Below are 19,964 nucleotides of genomic sequence, written 5' to 3' on the forward strand. Positions count from 1 at the left end.
GCACCTCACTGGTTCATATAAAGATGAGGTAAGGTGAGCTTGATGGTCACTTATTTATGCTGCAAGTGGATGAACATCAATGGCAATAATCTGCATATATCAAATGAATGTGAAAGTACTGTAATGAGAAGCAGTGACAAACAGAAGCATTAACTATAACATTAAATGTACAGCATTAACATGGTATTACATACTGACTGACCAGAAATCACTGGCATGTGTAACCCATTAGTACCTTAATCGATAAAGAATAAGCATATATTTACAGACTGATGTTTATGTAAGTTTAGACATTAACTTTTGGTCGAACACTGAAATATTCTTTCATTTGCACCATAATATCTCCCAAAATTCAAAATGACAAGAAAATAATTTTTCTGAATTTGCAGCTAGTAACCCAAACACAATGTATTATAATTATTAAATGATGGTTTGTAATGTTCCAACTGCATAGGAACCAATTCACAATGGGAGAGCCGCATATGAAAAAAAAAACCCAAAGTTTTAATCAGTACTATTATAACTACAAGACTGCAGTAGATCTCTGTTAGTATGATTTTTTTGGAACCAAATAAATATATTCATCTTCTTCATAATTATCAGGTAATGCTTGCTACCATTCAGTCCAGAAGGTTTTCCCTTCTCGTCTGCTGTCCAAAAGCATAAAAATTAGGATATACAGAACTAATTTTTCCTGTGGTTCTGTATGGGTGTGAAACTTGGTCTCTGACATTAAGGGAGGAACACAGACTGAAGGTGTTGAGGAGAATATCTGGACCAAAGAGAGATGAAGTGATAGGAGGTTGGAGAAAATTGCATAATGAGGAGCTTCATAACTTGTATCTTCTCCAAGTGTAATTAGAATTATCAAGTCAAGGAGGATGAGGTGGCCAGGTCATGTAGCACGAATGGGAGAGACAATGAATGTGTATAGGATATTGGTGGGAAAGCCAGAAGGAAAGAGACAACAGGGAAGACCAAGGCGTGGACGGGTGGACAATATTAGAATGGATCTTAGAGAGATAGGATGGGATGGTATGGATTGGATANTGTAAATCACATTGATATATTGGGTTTTCGGACTTTATCCATCGTCCTGGTTTTTAAGATAACTAATAAAAACACGACGTTTCAGAAACTGGATCTGTTTCCATCCTCAGGTGAAGGAAAACACCTATTCCGCTGGGTCCGTTAGATAGAGCTAGCCTCAATCACTCAAGTTATCTTAAAAACCAGGACGATGGATAAAGTCCGAAAACCCAGTATATCAGTGTGTTATACACCATCGTCAGAATCCTATAGTAACTACTTGTAAATCACATGCCAATGAAAATAGAAGGAGAAGAAGAATTAAATTTCTATGAATATAATGGATGTAATGACCATTAAAGCAAATAACTGGCAGTATACATACATCAAAGAAACCTAGTTACTGTTTACGTTTATGTTTGATTTCCTTCTAATCTTTTATTCAAGCTGGATGCACATCTGCAATACGGAATCAGTGTGTGCCTATGACCAGTCTTATGCAGCTTTTAAATACATGGTAAGAACTAATTAGCATGCACATCACAGTTTGCAAACTTTCAGAAATATACAAAACCAAAGATAAGGAGCTTTCTTAAATAAACAAACATGACACCCATTTCAAAGCAGAAAGAAAATGTCATGCTGGATCCTGTCCACCTGTGACAAGCTGCATATCTAACTAACTACTTCACATGAACATTACCATGCTGATAGTAAAGCCTGGTATTAGGGACATAAATCAGGCAGCTACACACTGCTGATGGCAACAGATGAATAAGGTAAGGTGTCTGATGATGACATATTTGCATCAAATGCTTAATTAAATAAGTGGATGACATTATATATACAGTATATTGTGTGTGTATGCATTAACATAGTATTAAAGCATCTTAAAAGGCATGTTATGACAACTGGAATTTTATTTAAGTATGTGAGTCAGCAGTTCTTTAATAAAGTAGTCCTACAAATTTAATGACCTAATTTTGTAACAAGATCATAGCAACTGCAACAACTAACATTTGATAATTCATTTCAATCTTCACCTACAATCCCCTGCACCACCCCATCCTCATCTGACTGACTTCAACCATGGATCTCCATTATATAACCAACTGCACTGCATTATCTGTGGATTTTCAATTAGCCTTTCCTTAATGCTACTGGTAATGAAAAATATGTCTGAACACAATACGCAGAAATACACGTAAAATACGAAGGTTTTACAAAATGATGGGACATGGCCTACAAAACCACACAAGAAATCTTCACTAGTGTGATGTCTATGGTCCTGCCTTTCACAGTACATACAATATGTGGATGATTCCAGTTTCTCAGCCTATAAGAAACGTTATAAGGCTTCATCTGTAATGACATTCTGCATAATTGAATAACAAGAATATAGCTGGCAAGAAGATGATAAAACAATTTCTTTACACATACAAGTTACAAAAATCATTGACTCTGAGAACTTTTCAATTACTATTAGAATAATATTGTTGGTCTTAGTGAAATGGCACAATACACTATGACATTGCAAAAGAAAAGTCATACTGTCTGACAGTGCCATCATTCAGGCTGTTACTTTCTGTGTCTGGGAACACTCTGTATACATCCTGTTACAGCTCAGGTCAATTTTGTTTGTTCACTTCCTTAGGAAGTACTGAATAAGATTCAAGCTGTATTTCAAAAGTGCTTCCTGCATGATCCATTGTCATGTTAGGCAATGAGAAGCTAAATCTTTAATAACCAAGATCTAATGCCACTTACAACTCTCTGCCTTGTGACAAACAGAAAAGTTTCCTTTTGGCTTTGCATTTTTTCAAGAGAGCATCTACTTTTCTACTAGCAATGTTTGATACAAACTACTCAAGTCTGTTCTTCATGATCAAACATGGCAAATTCTGTTACAGAACACACTCTTATGATCCTGAAAAACAGGCACAATTGAAAACTTACACAAATACCAGCATTTAATGGTTTCACATGACAAATCAACATGGTCACAAAAACGTATATAACAGCAGTAATCACATCTGACTGCTGTCAGTCACTTACTCTCCTTCCACAAGGATCCTCTTTTAATTTTACGTTATGCTGCTGTGTGGATATTTGAACATTATATGGCAATAAACGATATGGACAGTACAGATACAATACAGTTCAAAACAAAGCACAGCTCAACTTATGACTGTGTGAAAGATTTCAGAATTATCGGATAAATACTACAATGTACAAAAACTCCAAGTTCCAGACATGTTGCAAGATTACTTTAATGAGCAAAAGTACCACAGTTATTCAGTTCAAATGAACTCATGCTGTACTTGGCCTATAACAAGATACTGCGTGTCCATACAGACCTCTATAATCTGTACTGTGGGGTGGTGGAGAAGAAACAGCCGACTAAGAAATCACAAATAAGTTTCCATGAAGTCAAACAGTATATGGTTACCAAAACTTAATTCACAAGCATCTGACAGCAAAGGGCCCAGCAAAATATAACCTAAGGAAGATGAAATAAGCACATGATGATAAACTTCATGCATTATACAGGTCACCTAGTACCATTAGGATATTGAAATTGGTTGGGCATGTAGCCTGGCTGGGGGGGAATGCCTACAGAATTCCAATGGGGATTGAAAACAGGTCTTTTAAAGACCAGGGAGACAGACAACTGACATTAAGCTACATCTTAGGGATACAGATGAACAGGAGGTACGTGGAACTGGTTTAGGATTGTGTCCAATGGCCGGCTTTGGTATTAGTAACACTCAATCTTTATACTTTCCTGCCAAAGAGTTTGGTACAGGCACCTGTAATCACTTCATGTTTGTATTATTAGCCTCCAAACCTACACCATCTGGGGTGAATCAGAGTTATTTCGCTGATTTATTTTTACACTCTTCTATTAACATGATGCAGCATTAAGTTTTATACTGCTATATACACACATACTACATTGGGAACTGATCATGCAGCAGCAGAAATATGAAACTGAAAGTAGCACAGAAGCCTAACTAGGCACAACAGCTCACTTCAGAATGTTCTGATAATAATCTGTACCAAGGCATTAGTATAATAACAAATGCATCTTATTTTATACATTATAAGGATTACCAATTTGTTTCATGCACTATTAACGTTCTCATCATGGTGACAGTGAGAACAAACATGAAAGTTTAGGTCATAAATGTCCAATATTAGTATCACAAAAACTTTGTATAATATATCTCCAAGGGTACATCACAGCTTAAGTAGGCAAACTTTGGAAGAAAATTCCTGTGTGTTGAGCCAGATTTCCAATGTAATCAAGTTACGTTCTAACAACACAATGATCTATGCCACCATCTGATGATGACACACCCTCAGACAGTTCCAGATGCAGCATACCACTGTACCTCAGTATAATGCAGTTGCCAAAACTTCTCTAGCTCAAAATTTGTGTTTCCAGAAATCAATCATACTCATAACTCATGTAATTAGTTCATAACTTCAGTATTCTAGACATGACTTACTGTCTCAGTACAGTACCTATATATGTGTGTATGATGGCCATACTATGAGCAGCAGCTAGGAAATTAATTAATATTGATTAAAAGGACAGAAAATGTATCATTATAACCTATGTACATATAAGGCATACATTCCAGCTAACTTATGTTCCAATAATGGTGTTTGTAGCCTGCTAATGATATCCTGACATCAAAGTGTAGCTGTGCGTTACTAGCAATTAGTGTGTTCTCCATAACATTTGATTATCTAAATTATATGCACAAAAGTGATACTTTAATATATAACAAAGTTTATATAAAAGTATCAAAACTTGATACATAATCTCCTGAACTAAAAACAGTATGTTTTTCATACTGTAGGACCTCAACTCAACACTTCTGGAATGTGTTCCACACACTGAAACCCCCAAAAAATGTCCATATCAACCTGTGTCCAGAAACATTTGATTTGTGAGTTATGGCCGAAAGAGTACATTTATAATAAATGCTCAAAATGTCTTCCATGAGATTCAATGCATGCCTTGATGTATCATCATGGACTGCCAGATCTATTCAAAGTTGCTGGGATAGACGCGGACAGTCTGACAAACATCCGCAATGCAATGGAGAAGGGCCTCTTCCTTGACAACAGGAGCTGCATACACAAGGGTTTTTAGGTGTCCCCAGAGGTAAAGATTGAGAGGAATAAATCTGGCAAGTACGGGTGCCATGCTGTGGGTGCTCTTCTACCTATCCATCAGTTATGAGAATTGTTATTGGGAACATCTCACACAACATGACAAACAAAATGTTCAAGAGTGCAATCATGCATGTATCACATTCATGATCTTACTGCCAGTAAGCTGATGTGAGCAAAATTGTGAGCCTAAAACAACTCCTATTAACACATTAATGCTGACCTGCTGTTATTGTCTATATAGTATTTTTTTTAGCTATAACCTACAAATTAAACGTTTCTGGACACATGTTAATATAGGTATTAATTCTCATTTTGGTATGTGAACTCATGCCCAAAGTTTGTCTGCACTTTTCAGTTAAATGCCACATATTTTAATATTCCACTGCTATTTATGACATTCACCTTTATGCAATTTTAAGATGCAACTTCCATCTCTCATCACAGCAAGAACTGAATAACTCTGTGATACATTAATTTTAACCATGTTAATGATAAATAATAGGTGTTAAGTACTCATCTATAGACTTATCATAATGCTATCTATGGCCAGTGGTTTACTCGAAACATTACATGAACCAAAAGTACAGTCATATGACAAATAATTATTTCTTATTTATCCCAATAATCTGCATTCAGTGCTCTTTTGTCTGTATTCTAATAACATACATTTCTGAGAAATCAAATCTGAAAATCCCAGTGGAGTTTAAGGCCTTTCCACTATACATGAAAGTCATATTATTGGTTTATATCTGACTTGAGCAGATTAGGATTTGAAATGGACACTGGATAACAATTTACCCTTGAAGAAGTTCAATACAAACATTCATTCAACAGTTCTGAATCTCTATCCAAGTGGAAACATTTGGGAAATAACGTTCAATTCTCAGTTCTTACTACCAACTGATTCCACATGAGATAACATAAATCAGAAAAAAAAAAAATTGTACACCGAACCTGAAGTCATTCCTTCTCTTTTATTTTAGTTAAGTATTGTCTATAACAAAGTCTGAAGAAGTAACATTAAAACGTTGTGCCAAGTGCGAAGGAATAAAGAAAATATAAATTATTTCTGCACTTTCTTTCATTTTTTAGGCTGTTCACAGGAATTCCTTTTGATGTGATAGTTAATGGCATTCAGGTCCATATAGATCTGTAGCAGCAAAATGCAACACAGGTGAAACAAATATGGATCTAACATATGGACTCTAGTGGGTCCACTGTTGAAGCTTTGTCACTAATTACATTTTCCTACCAACATTTCTGAATCACACTCAAAACAGAAGCTGCTGTCATACAACACCAAGGGTATAATACAAAATATATATTATGTATATATCTAACATAAAATTAAATATTACTTTCCATTAACAAATAACAGTGCTTTCATGTGCACCATACTTAAAAATACACAAATTAATGTAGTACTTCTTTTATACAACTCTGAATCAGAACTTAAAAAAAAACTATCAGAACATTTCATCGCAACTTTAGTAACCGTTTGATGTGTGAAATGCATGATATCTTTCAGACTATATTTATGTTCCAATAACTGTGCAGTACACACTCACCTACCATTCATGACTGTAACCACAGCACAGTGAACTTTACAACCCTTTTCAAAATTGGCATTGTATTAAACAGAAATGCAACTAAAGTACCAAATTATAAAATAGGCCAAGCCAATTACAATTTACATATTATTAATGACAAAGAGATAGACTGCAACATGTAACTGACTACTAATGCACTTCTGGAACTTAAAAAATATTTTAAATGTCACACTGCAAAGGGAGACTTTTGCAAACAGCACTGGAATTGCAGGCACCTAACCTCATTCTTAGTGAAAAGAAAATTTGTAGGCTTCAGAATATTTTACTACAGACTTACACTGCTGAAGTCAAGGAAATTAAAACAGGTTTCTCAGCCTGTATCTAATGTGTAACTTTGCTTTATGTCGAAGCTGCTCCAATGTTACGGCATGCACTGCAGCTGTCTTGTTCAAGACGAAAGCGAGGTTGAAGGACTGGACTAATAAGTAGGATGAAGTAAGAATAAGGCTAGGGTATGGTGTGTAGTACTAACTGATGGGAATAGGCCACATGGTGAAGAAAAGTTGGGGAGAACAGCCGAAGCCAGAACTAGGTCAGTTTCTATCCACCTTTACAGTTGAACTTATGAAGCCATTCACCTATTTTAGTAGCTTCCCTGTTAATCTGGGAATGGTGTGTTCAGTTTTACGCAAGTATATGGTATATTTGGTCTTGGTGGAACGTTTAGCTATTGCTGATCACTGGTTTTGCGGTCTGATGCATCCGATATGTTCCAGACTTTCTTGGAAATGCAATTGCTGATCGATACATACTTTGCCCATGAGCAGGGGTGTTTAAAAGATCCTTCCTCTCAAGACAGTGTCTACATTGGTTAAATCAGTCATTCCATCTGCACTATTATACTGGAACATATCAGACACATCTGAATATATAACTATAATCTGCAGTTGCTGAACATTCCACCAAGACCAAAAATACTGTAGACTTCAATAAAACTGAAGCTCCAGAAAACATCCATACTTACCATCGCTACATCATATCAAGGAAGCCATCAAAGCAGTTGAACACCCACACAACTTCAAGCATAAAGGATACAAACTGATCTATGTCTGGTTTCACTTCTTTCTCTCTAACCATTTTTCTTGACAATAAGGTCCCTTCCAATTGGATAGCACCATACTCCACACCCAACTCTTACTCCCAAAGTGAGATCCACTCTCTCCTTCTGCTTGAAATTTATCCTAAAGATGGCAAATTCTATGAAGCTTATATAATGAACTCTGAAAGATAAAGTTACACATTACAAATTAAAATGCACTTAACATTAAAGTGCAAAATGGCATTGGAGCAAAGCAGTACAGTTATTTCACAGCTGCAGGAATCCAACAGACAATGTGCTTTATGCTTTTTATATTTCTGCAAAGTATCCTTCCACACTGAAAACCAGATTATTATCTTCTTACATTTACAATTGTTATCACACTGAAACCAAACTTCCAGATGTCACACACCACAACTTCCTTCAAGGCCTGTGGTTCAATGCAAGCGGTTACCTTGTTAGGGACTGGTACTATCTTCTTTTGTTTAAAAGCCAAAATATAAAATCAATTAAATGCTTAATTCACAACACCCTTCTAAATCTGTACATAGGAGTTAATGGAAAATTACTCCCAGACTGCAAGGAAATGTGGATGGTATCTGACAGTTATAGGCCACAGAATCATGATCAAGATGTGAAAAACACACTACATGATAAAATACAAATGAAAAAAAAATGTAGGATTCTTTTCTATGAGCAACAATCATTACTGACAACATGGTTGCACAGTGTGATACATCTCAGCTGAGAAGGGCTTGTAATTAGTAAGGAGAAAAATGGTGACAAGAATTCTGGATTTTCCACAAACTTCAGGAATATTGTAAATAAATAATTGTGAAACTGGGCACTCATTTTCCATAATAATAATAATAATAATAACAATAAAAATAATAAAAGCCAGCAAATGAGCAAGCAAGGTAGAGCATTTTGTTTTCTTTATACATATCTACAAATGCACATAAAGACAGAGAACAAACTAATTCACAGAAACTGATAACATACACTCTAAGTTTTAACTACACATATGTAATGGTTCACCTGAACCTACATCTGTTTCATTTTCTCTACCTGACTCATAACAGGGCACAGGGAAGGGTGTGGTCACACACAAAATACTTCATAAAAAAACTGGATTTGCATCTATGTTGTTCTTATACCAACATAATACTTTTGTCCTTCTGACTTTAAATTGCAGACTTGGTGAATTTATCTGAAACAATTTAAACATTGCACTGTCCATCACAAGACACAAAACACTTCAGACCAAAATGTCTAGAAAATAAATACCAGGAACTCGATACTTTCACATCCAACATACGCACATTAACAGAAAGCATACGGCATTTCTTCCACACAAACAATATTTGTGTGGAAAACATCAATTTTACTGCATTATGTACAATAAATCACACAATACTTTCATACCCCATGTTTCACCACCTATGCACAAAAATGTCATGCTTTGATACAGCAGTATCACTGACACGTGATACTCGTTAAAAACACTCACTCACACATACATGTGTATGTATAGGCTTACGGCCTTCCCTACTGGGGAGGGGGGGGGGGTACGTCAGACTGCAACGTGTCCTTTCTTTAGACACGTTATTCTGGTCATTCACACACAGACTGCAAGAGGGTTTAGTTTTCCATTCAGTATTAATGGAGAGGAGTATATGGTAGGGTGAGAGCTGAAACCTTCCTTTACTATTGCAGTTGCTATTTAAATACACTAATGATGATGATGACGGTTGCATTGTGTCATCAATCTGGGAAGATGAAACTCCACATACTAAATCAGGCCATACCACATATGGAACTTCAAAGGGAGGAGAAAATGGATATACAGATAGCAACAAAGATGGGAGGGTGGTGCTTTCATACCCGCATCCTAATTTTAATTTCATCTCTTCTTGAGACCAGCCAGAGATTGGCACAATGGGATGAAGGAAGGGGCATGTGGATTCCATGGTCACCTCGTGAAGTAAGCCCCATGTAGGGGCGCAGCGAGGCAATACTGGAGTGGAATTGTTACTGATGCTGCCATCACAGCAGCACAAGGTGTTCTGGCTGTTACTAATTGCCATTGGTGTTCCTGGCCGCTATGAAGGGAGTTCTATTGTTTGCATCCCTTTCTGTGCCATATATCTTGCCTGCTTTCTTTGCCATACTACCCAGAAGCTCCAGTGAACACTTATGGGCAGAGCGGAGAGACAGTGCCCATTCTTTTAGCCCTATTTCATCCTGTACAACAAAGGGAAAACAAATATTAGAAACAGCATTATGCCAGACACATTAGTATGCAGACTTTCATCACTGCACAAAATGAACAAAGCTTTGTGAAATGTATTTGAGTGTGTCATTAAATTAATTTAACATTGCTTCCAGTACATACTAGTCCAAATAATCTCAAATTGACATGAAAATCAAATTAAACTTTACTGATTTTCTCCAATGGCATAAAACACACATGAATCTGAGGTTGGAGAAAAACCTGGAATTGTAAAAAATCCTTGGCAGCTCTGATATATCAGAACACATTTACTACAACAGTTCCAGAAGTCAAGCTGTCATGTGTATCATATGAGGCTCGTCCACAAAGTAAGTTTCCCTGGGGCCGTTTGCAGAAATAAAACATAATTTCATGGAAATATTTATTGCAACAGATACAGCAAGTGTTCAGCTATTTTTCAACACAATCGCCACCGGAATTGAGACATTTGTCATACCGTGGGACCAACTTTTTAATACCTGTGTCATAAAAGTCTGCCGCCTGGGACTGGAACCACTGTGTGACAACCATCTCCGCCTCTGTCATTCTCAAAATGCTGATGCTCACCGGACAGGAATTTCTTGAGGTGTAGGAAAAGATGGAAATCACTGGGAGCGAGGTCCGGGCTGTAGGGTGGATGATTGAACACCTCCCAGCTGAACTCCTGCAGGAGACTTGCTGTCCGTCGAGCCGTGTGCGGCCTAGCATTATCGTGCAGGAAGGCAATACCGGCACTAAGCATCCTGTGCCGCTTGTTCTGAATGGCCTATCGCAATTTCTGCAGTGTTTCACAGTAACGCCCAGCATTCACCGTCTCACCTCTGGCCAGGAAGTCAACATGGAGAACGCCCCGTCTGTCCCAGAATACCGTGCATATCACTTTCCGCTCCGACGTCTGCTTGAATTTCGTCTTACAGGGAGCTCCACTGTAATGCCAATGCATTGACTGCTGCTTGGTTTCTGGGGTTATGTGTGCAATCCACGTTTCATCACCTGTGATGATCCAGTCCAGAAACTCGTCGCCGTCATCGTGGTACCGCTGCAGAAAGGTCATTGCTGACTCCATGTGCTTTGTTTGTGTTCTGGTGTCAGTTGCTTCGGCACCCACCTGGCGCACAATTTCCTGAACAACAGGTGCTCCGTGACAATTTTGTGCAACAAGGTGCGGGAAATCTGCGGGACATGACTGCTGAGTTCCGTAATTGTGACGCGATGATTCTCCATAATGCGTTCCCGCACAAGCTCCACCAGGTCGTCTGTAATGATGGATGGCCGCCCACTGCACTTCTCATCATGCACACTTTGTCAACCTGCTGAAAATTGTCTGCACCAGCGACGCACCATCTACTTGCTCAAGACATTAGGCCCATAGACCAGTCACAGCTGATGATGAATTTCGATCGGCGCTATGCTCTGTGCATTCAAAAACTTTATCCCTGACCGCACTTCACAGTCGGCGGGAGTTGGAATAAGAGCCTCCGTCTTCAACAGCTGCAACGATGCTACTGTGGGAATGCGGGAAATTCCGTTTGTGCATGAGCCATGCTACGTCATTGCTCTATCACGGACGCGCAGTCACTTTGCGCAATATAAGGTTTGCTAGCTGTGGGATGAGTGGGAAACTTACTTTGTGGATGTGCTACGTATCAAATATGACCTTTCTAAACTTGAACCCACTGTTGTCCTATTATGAAAAGGATTTTGGGATAAACTGAATGCACCATAACTTTGCATAATAACTTATGAACTGTTATATACCAGAGCAAAGGAACCAAAATAAATTAATAAATTCACAGAAGGAAACCATCAGGTTTTTAATATAATAAAACAACAGCTGTTTATCTGTCTAGCTATTATATCAAACATACACTAACGATAGTCCAGGATTCGCATATTCCAAAATCAGTCGTTTTATTTTCAGGAAACAGTTGAGAACACTGTGGTGGTCACTGTTTGTTGCATTAAATGTAGGCCTACCAGTTCCCCATACTTTGAAGAAGAGGCAACAAAATGTATGAAAATATAGAAAATAACTGTGCATAAGAAGACTTAATTTCAGAACTTTGCATACTGGCACACAGATTCATTCCCAGTAATCTAGTTTATATTTTTTCTATCATAAAATCTGTAACAAATACAATTTATTTTCCAACAGTCAACACTGCAGAAGATTAAACGCCAAAATGTATATAATTTAGTCTAATTATATATTATTATAATTATTATTATTCATAATTATTTTATTATTTATATTGTTGTGTAAACTGCATACCTTATATACTTTTATACATCTTATTTATGACACACAACAGGATGCACACTATTAACATTCTTCTTAATGATGATGTGTCAGTCAGTGATCCAGTTGCTACTGCAGGTAGCAGGGTTATCACAAGAATCAACGAAGTCCTTCTTACATAATTATCAAATATATTTCATTATATGTGATTCAACAAAGAGAAACTTGAACCCTTAAATGCCAGCTATATGTACGTGCACTCTTCATTTACTCTGCAATCACATTCCAGTTGCCACATAGTAGAAAACATGAACTTTTTCATTAAATTTGGGATAATTCATAACTTTAAAGTTTAAATTAATTCAAACACCCTCTATATTTGTCCAGTATGTAATACAAAGCCAAAACACCACCCCTGAAAGTTTCCTGACATGTAATGAACTACGTGCACTGTTCCGAGTATGGCACATACTCTTTACAAGAAATACTTTTATTACAAGTATGTCACTGTACTGATTCTGCAGTTCTTTTAAACCTATATAATATTAAAATAATTTATTCACAGGTACTACAATGAGACCTCTGTTTTACATTTTGCAACACATTTCATAAAACAAGTGTAACACGGTGGAAAATGTAAAATCAAGGAAACAGATTTTAAACGTAGAAAAAAAAACAATTCAACACTTTTCATTCTGACAAAGTGCACACAAATGCCATTAACCTTTATCGGCAGAAAGGTAAAACTTTTCCCATAACATGACAGTGTAATCAGCTGACTGTGAACACAATGTCCTGTTATATCTTGATTTTTTAATTTGTTTTTAATTCACAAGAACAGAACTCTCTTCACACAACTCAGAAGACCACAATCTGAACAATCATTGCTATGAAAACCTGAAGTATTACTGACAACCTATTGCTACTAATTCTGTAATAACACACCAGTTGAAACCTGATGTCCTAGAAAACACAATAATGTCTCAATTTAATTTTGGTATGATATTCATATTCTTACATGCAGCCTAAATGAGAAATATTAAAATTACCAACTCCATAGTATCTAGAAGAGGTTAATCCATAAACAATGTACTCTTTTATAATTTTCATTTCATGCATCCTGTTGTGTTATAAGATACAATTTCTTTATTAAAACCATCAGAACACAACTATATCAACTAGGCACTAACCTTAATATAGTTGTGTTGTGATGGTTTTAATGAAGAAAATGTACTCTTTTTGCTGTACACTATTAACTAGCAACAGACACTAGCATAACATGAAACACAATTTATGCACAAGATACTGTAAGACGTACTGGGTTGGTGAGAACAATCTTGCCATCCCGCGTTCGGAGCACAATGCACTGCTCATTCTTGAGATGTACAAGATCTGCACTGACATCTTCTATCTGGTCCATGAAGACAAGTTCAGGTTTTGTGCTGCCAGATTCTGGGTGCAATTCTAATCGATTTGGATACAGTTTGGCGTACCGTGTTTGCCATGCTGACGCAAATGGTCCACCCAGCTTCTTGATGTACCCATGCAGAATGCAATCAGACTCTGTTCCAAAAAGCAAACAGCAAAAATTTAGTACGAAGCTACAAAATCAGAGCTTCTAAGGTATGTACAGAAAGAAACAGCAACTACTTTTAAGTACACTCCAAGATTAACAGGCAAAATAATATAATTATGGCATGAATTCCTGGTACACCTACATTTGAAACTACAGTTCTGCATTAAGGCTCAATACAGTTTTCTCATAAAACAGCAACACTTTTAAAAATCAATTTACAGTTTTTGTTAAGTTAGGCATCTGAAGGTGCCTCAGCATCATGTTATGAAGACATATACAGTGTATGGAGATAAATTTCAACCAAATCCAATCAATATCCTGGCTGAGTGTTTTGCACCCCCGTCTCACACTTGGAAGGTCACGGTTCAACCCTCAGCCAAGAGAATTTCTACCATGATATATACTTTGTGATCTTCCTCAGTCCTTCTGAACAAATTTACAAATTAACAAATTAAACACAACTTTTAGGCTGTGCCATAGCTCAACCGGTTAGTTGCTGGCTTCCCACTGCGGTGGCCCGGGTTCGATCCTGGGTCTGGTCAAGTGGGATTTGTGGTGGACAAAGTGGCGCTGGGGTAGGTTTTCTCAGAGTACTTCGGTTTCCCTTGCCAATCTTCATTCCGCCAATTGCTCCACAATCACCCTCACCTGTCATCTGGGTGTCATGTAATGTCAAAAAGTAGAATCATCTGTAAAAAATTTTGGATGGATATGGAAGGATCTATCACAGCTTACCTGAAGGAACTAACACTACATTGGAATTTGCTTGGAGGGCCTAATGAAACTTACAAAACATTTCAATGAGGAGTGCCAACCACTCTACTGTGACATTCATACATCATTACAGCTGTATTCTGTGAATAAAATGGGGGCTAATTAGGCCATACACTGTAGGGAAAATTTAAAGTATCATTTTACAAGGGAATTCTGCAGTGTAAAAAATTAATGAGGGAATATTCAACGAGACATATTGGACACTTAGATGTGAAATCCACATCTGGTCCATGCTGAGATGTTATACCCAAGAAAAATTTAGTAGTCAGTCAGTTGTAAGGGAGTCTGTGAACAGACGACTTGGTCAGTGCAATTGAAGAATTTCCATTGTTAAGGTCCGTTACCAGGAAGTGACCAGTGAGAGCAGACCAGAAAGACTTGGCATGCCCTGTAGTAATTTGTGAAGTGTGGAATTTAGTGATAGTGTCATAGTTATTTATAGTTACAACCTGAAAAACATCAATAAATCCTATCTCTAATCAAAAACCCTGCTGAGAGTCACTCTAACACACGACAGTGGCTGTAAATGGGTAAGTGTATGTCTTATTGAATATGAGGCTCTTACAGCAGTGACAATGAAGTGTGTGGCCTTCTGGGTTGTAACTCTGTCTAGTTCAGAGAAAGCCTGACATTTTGGAGGAATATACTGCCTTCACCTTTAGGGCTTATGGGTAGGCCAAGGAAGAAACCAGGAAAAGCTACCGGCAAGCTGAGTGGACCATGCATACAAGATCTGGTCTGATACAGGCTGGTCCAACTGAAAGGAACAGCAAGAGAGCCAATGGCTATATCAGACTGGGTTTTCTATGCATGGTTTTCTTAGCCTGCTACTTGATTCTGCTGGCATCTTACTTGGCTTACTTTTCAGTCATGAAGATATAGGTGATACATTCCTCTCAAATTCAACATTCTCTACAAACTACAAAGAATTACAATGCAGGAGACTGTACTGATTGAGTGACTGACTTCACTCTCACTAATACCAAGAGCCCCTTGATGTACAAGACGCACAGATACAAGCCTCACATGTACCCAGCATTCTTTTATTATTATTTCTTACAACGCATATGAATCACAAGATCACTTTCATACAATACATTAATATAGAGAAACTCACCTTTCTCATCTGTGTCAAACTTAAGCTTCTGTTTGGCTTTTTTCTTCTGCTCCATTTTGTCTGCTTCCTGATTGATGGTTTCAAACACGGTTTCTGCCACTTCTGCTTGCCACCTTTCTGAGATCACTAGTGGGAAGTTCTTGTAGAGGTCTTGATCTGCATCTGTCAACTGTAAAAATTTAAGAACAAAAATAAAACATTTTTCTTGTGTTTACATAGCAGATCAGATGTTCTGTATTTGTCAGATCGATCACTCACGGACCTGTGCCCCTCTTCAGAAGCCATGTGCAGCTACTCAAGAACTTCCCAGCATTTTGCAGAACCCAAAGGTTCATTACCATGTTTACAAGAGCCCTCCACTGGTCCCTTTTCATTACCATGTCTACAAGAGCCCTCCACTGGTCCCTTTTCTGAGCTAGATAAATCCAATCCATACCATCCCATCCTATCTCTTTAAGATCCAGTTTAGTACTGTCCACCCACCCATGCCTTGGTCTTCCCTGTGGTCTCTTTCCTTCTGGCTTTCCCACCAATATCATATGCATTCCCCTTCTCCTCCATTCATGCTGCATGCCCTGCCCATCTCATTCTCCTTGACTTCATTGTTCTAATTATACTTGGAGTACAGGTTATGAAGCTCCTCATTATGTAGTTTTCTACAACCTCCTGTCACTTCATCTCTCTTCGGTCCAAATATTCTCCTCAACACCCTGTTCTCAAACACCCTCAGTCTATGTTCTTCCCTTAATGTCAGAGACCAAGTTCGACACCCATACAGAACCACAGGCAAAATTCAGGAAAAGAAAATGCCAGCAGGTACTTCATGATATTAAAAATGAATAGCTTCAGAGGTGCTTCCTAAAATGGCAGAATTACTGGGCTTGATGTAGTAACTCACACATTTTGAAGGGGACATGATGCAAAAATTAGTTGACTGAAGAAGATTTAGGTATCAATATGCAGACTGTCTTTCCAAAGTCACGATATCCTCTCCAGTACTTTCCCAAGCCCTACTAAGTGTCCAGATTAACTTTCTGAAGCCACAAGCCTATTTCAGACTTTAATCTGACACTTTTCTTTAACTTCCATATCATTTAGCTTCTTAATAAAATACTTCCATGCTCTTTCAGTTTTCCAACCACCAGACAGTGGTCAATATACAGTTTAATACATGATGATGGGCTCATCTACAGGTTAGATCCCAATTCTGAATTACACAACTGTGATTCCACTGCTTAATTCCAACACACCTTTATACCCTTTGTGTCCTCTTCATCGAAAGAGCCAATATCAAATGCATCGGCTGCATTCACTTCCCCTCTTGGAGGTATAAGAGGTGGTGTGTACTTCTGGAGGTAAACTTGCTGCCAATCAAGTCCCGCAAAGAACGAGTGCTCCTTCACCTCGTCAGCACTGTTGATAAACACAAGTAACAGTAGAAATGACAATTAACCAGTCAACCCATCACAAACACATAGGCCTGAAAAGTTAACATGTATTCATGCTTATTATAACATGCAAATAAAATAGTGATTTGGAACACCACCACTTAACAGTTTGAGGACTGGTCGCATGATATCATGCTTTTGGCTTTTAAACGTGGCGGACCGATCGCATGATATCATGATTTTAGGACATGTTAGGTTGTCACACACACTATACCTTGCTACGGCACCATCTAAGTTGCATGCAGCTGCATAATAAAACTCTGGAAAGTTTGCTTACTTATCGGTAACTTGATCTCACTGTTCTCTTAACCCACTATAAAGGAAAATGCTTTGCCTTTGTATGTATCAGCCAGTAGTTAGTAGTGGTGTATGAATCAAGGACAAATTTTTCTCTGATGAGCTAGATGACCTGCCTTGTGAGACGCGTAGTCAGGGTGATTCAGAGAGTGGCAGTGACAGGGGAGAACAAAGAATTGTGGCCACAGACAGTAAAAGTGACAGTAGCTCCAACGATAATACGGGTTTTTGCTGCTTGCAGTTGGAGGCTTCTCCAACACAACAGAATGACAGATGGCAGGAGCACCGTCTACAACAGTAACATACTCTGGGGCAAAGTGTGTTAGGAATTATTCTCAAAACCAGTTTTTAAATAATTTATTGCTCATTTCCTTGTGGTAATCAGTATTAATTTCAGATTTTGATGGAAAAATTAACATTTCTGGAACAAAACCTCTGTCAGCTGATCCAGCATAATACATGATGACCCCACCACATTTACTAACAGGGACTTGCAGACAACCAGACTCATCACTCATCTTCCAGCAACTTTTGTGCGTGGTTTTCATTCATCCACATTTCACCTGAACACCATACATTTGCACACACTATTTGTTTAATTTCATGCACTGTTGTCAAGAGCAATGCCCTCAGAGCCACAATATCACTGAATTCCGTGAGCAGTTTTCAACTGTAACTGTTTGCTGTGAACTTAAAGCAAACAGATTTCAAAATTCTTAACACTGACATCCCAATACTTTCAGATCTAACAGCTTCACTCATTTTGATAACCAACTTTTCAGCAGGGGGAAATTCTTCCCTTTCACAGAAACCAAAAACTTTACAAATCAGTATATCTTTGTAAAAATAATCCATACCTGTCACTTTTTATCAATTTTTTGCCAGTTTTTACCTGGTGATTCAAAATTCACGCATTCTCTTGTAAAAGAAGATTTTTCCTTCATTAGCAAAGAACAGAATGGCCCCCAGTCCAACACAGCAAGTATCTGTTATGTCATCATCACACTTGATAACACTGTAAACTGGATGACTTAGTTTACACTTGGAATAGACAAACACCTTGAAAGCCACATCTCTGTTCCATTTATGTACCAATTTGTGCTTGCTTTGCTTGCCTTCCACTTTCAGAATTATAAACATGCAATTAAAACCACTCAACAAACTAATTCAAGGAGACACTAATACACAAATCAAATTCCACACCACCAAAGAGTAAGTAAGTTTCAAGACTGCTTCCTTATAGTGACCAACACCTGCTGTTTCAGAATGAAAATATTACAATTCTATGTCACTGCATGTTCAGGCCAACTTGCCAAGATATCTGCATGTTGCTTTAGTCTCCATGACACTGCGAACTACAGTTCTGTATGTCAGTGCTATTGATGAAAGGTTTCATTCTGTGGCTTGCATCTTTACAGCATAAAATATCTTGGCACATAGTTGAGATCCAAGTTCTTCAGAGTAATGAAGATTTAGTTTGGGATCTTCTGCGTTGTATGGTGGGTGGTTTCAAATATCTGGAGGAACACACTGCTTTAACCTTCATCTTCCTGAATATGGTGGCAGCATGTTCCTCTGAAATGATGGTAGCCCTCTACCAAACTAGGTGTTGTTGTAACTCAACCAATTGTAAGACTGCACAGATTCACAGCCAGCATGGCCACAGTATAAATCAGCATGCATTTTTGTTATGTCACAAACTGATAACTGAAGCAGTCAATAAGATGTTAAGGACCACTACTTTGAGATGTGGAAGCTAGAACATATTTGAATCTTTAGTATAACAAGGGCCTATTACATTAGAGTGATCATGAAGGGAGAGGAGATGGACGGCAATATGTAGAACGGATTGGGGAGATGTGAAATTGAAACAAAATTTTAAAAACCTAGAGAAAGAGAGCACTTGGGAGACCTAGATGTATATGGAATAAACATATTAAAATGGAGCTTATACTAATAGGAACTGGACTGGATTTATTTTGCTCAGGATAATGTCCAATGGTGCATTCTTGTGAACAAAGCAACGACAAAGCAATTCACTAACTAAATGAGTTGACTATTACTTTCACAAGAAGACCTCTACTCCCTGGAGATAGAGAGTTCAGTGTTCCTACAAATAACATCTGAAGTGTTGATTTTATTAAACACAAATGGAACAGTACACAATTTAGGAACCCTACACCAATCGCTGACTTACCCATTTCCTTTACAACCCAGTCTTTTATCAATGTCCCTTTGAAGCAGCCCCTCCAGTAATGATCTGAGATCTTTTGAGAAAGATTCTGGCAATTCAACATTCTGAAATCACATGAGCATGAAATAAAATTAAGTTGGATATCCAGTAGACTCCATACTTCAAGTTTCTTCACTTAAGG

The 19,964-nt window shown here is 37.8% G+C and overlaps 1 protein-coding gene across 1 annotated transcript in view; it reads right to left on the bottom strand.

Annotated features, from left to right (window-relative positions):
• Positions 1 to 1,239: 1,239 nt before the first annotated feature.
• LOC111871818 (G protein-coupled receptor kinase 1) overlaps positions 1,240 to 19,964 on the bottom strand; it is a 202,157-nt gene continuing 183,432 nt past the window's right edge. The window contains exons 12-16 of the mRNA XM_023865183.2: positions 19,787 to 19,887; positions 17,095 to 17,257; positions 15,845 to 16,013; positions 13,696 to 13,940; positions 1,240 to 10,110 (exon numbers count right to left, since the gene is read on the bottom strand). Coding sequence (XP_023720951.1) covers positions 9,943 to 10,110; positions 13,696 to 13,940; positions 15,845 to 16,013; positions 17,095 to 17,257; positions 19,787 to 19,887 — 846 coding nt within the window. The 3' untranslated portion in view covers positions 1,240 to 9,942. The remainder of the gene's footprint in view (positions 10,111 to 13,695; positions 13,941 to 15,844; positions 16,014 to 17,094; positions 17,258 to 19,786; positions 19,888 to 19,964) is intronic.

The sequence above is a fragment of the Cryptotermes secundus genome, unplaced genomic scaffold (assembly GCF_002891405.2).
Source record: "Cryptotermes secundus unplaced genomic scaffold, Csec_1.0 scaffold873, whole genome shotgun sequence".
Taxonomy (NCBI): Eukaryota; Metazoa; Arthropoda; class Insecta; order Blattodea; family Kalotermitidae; genus Cryptotermes; species Cryptotermes secundus.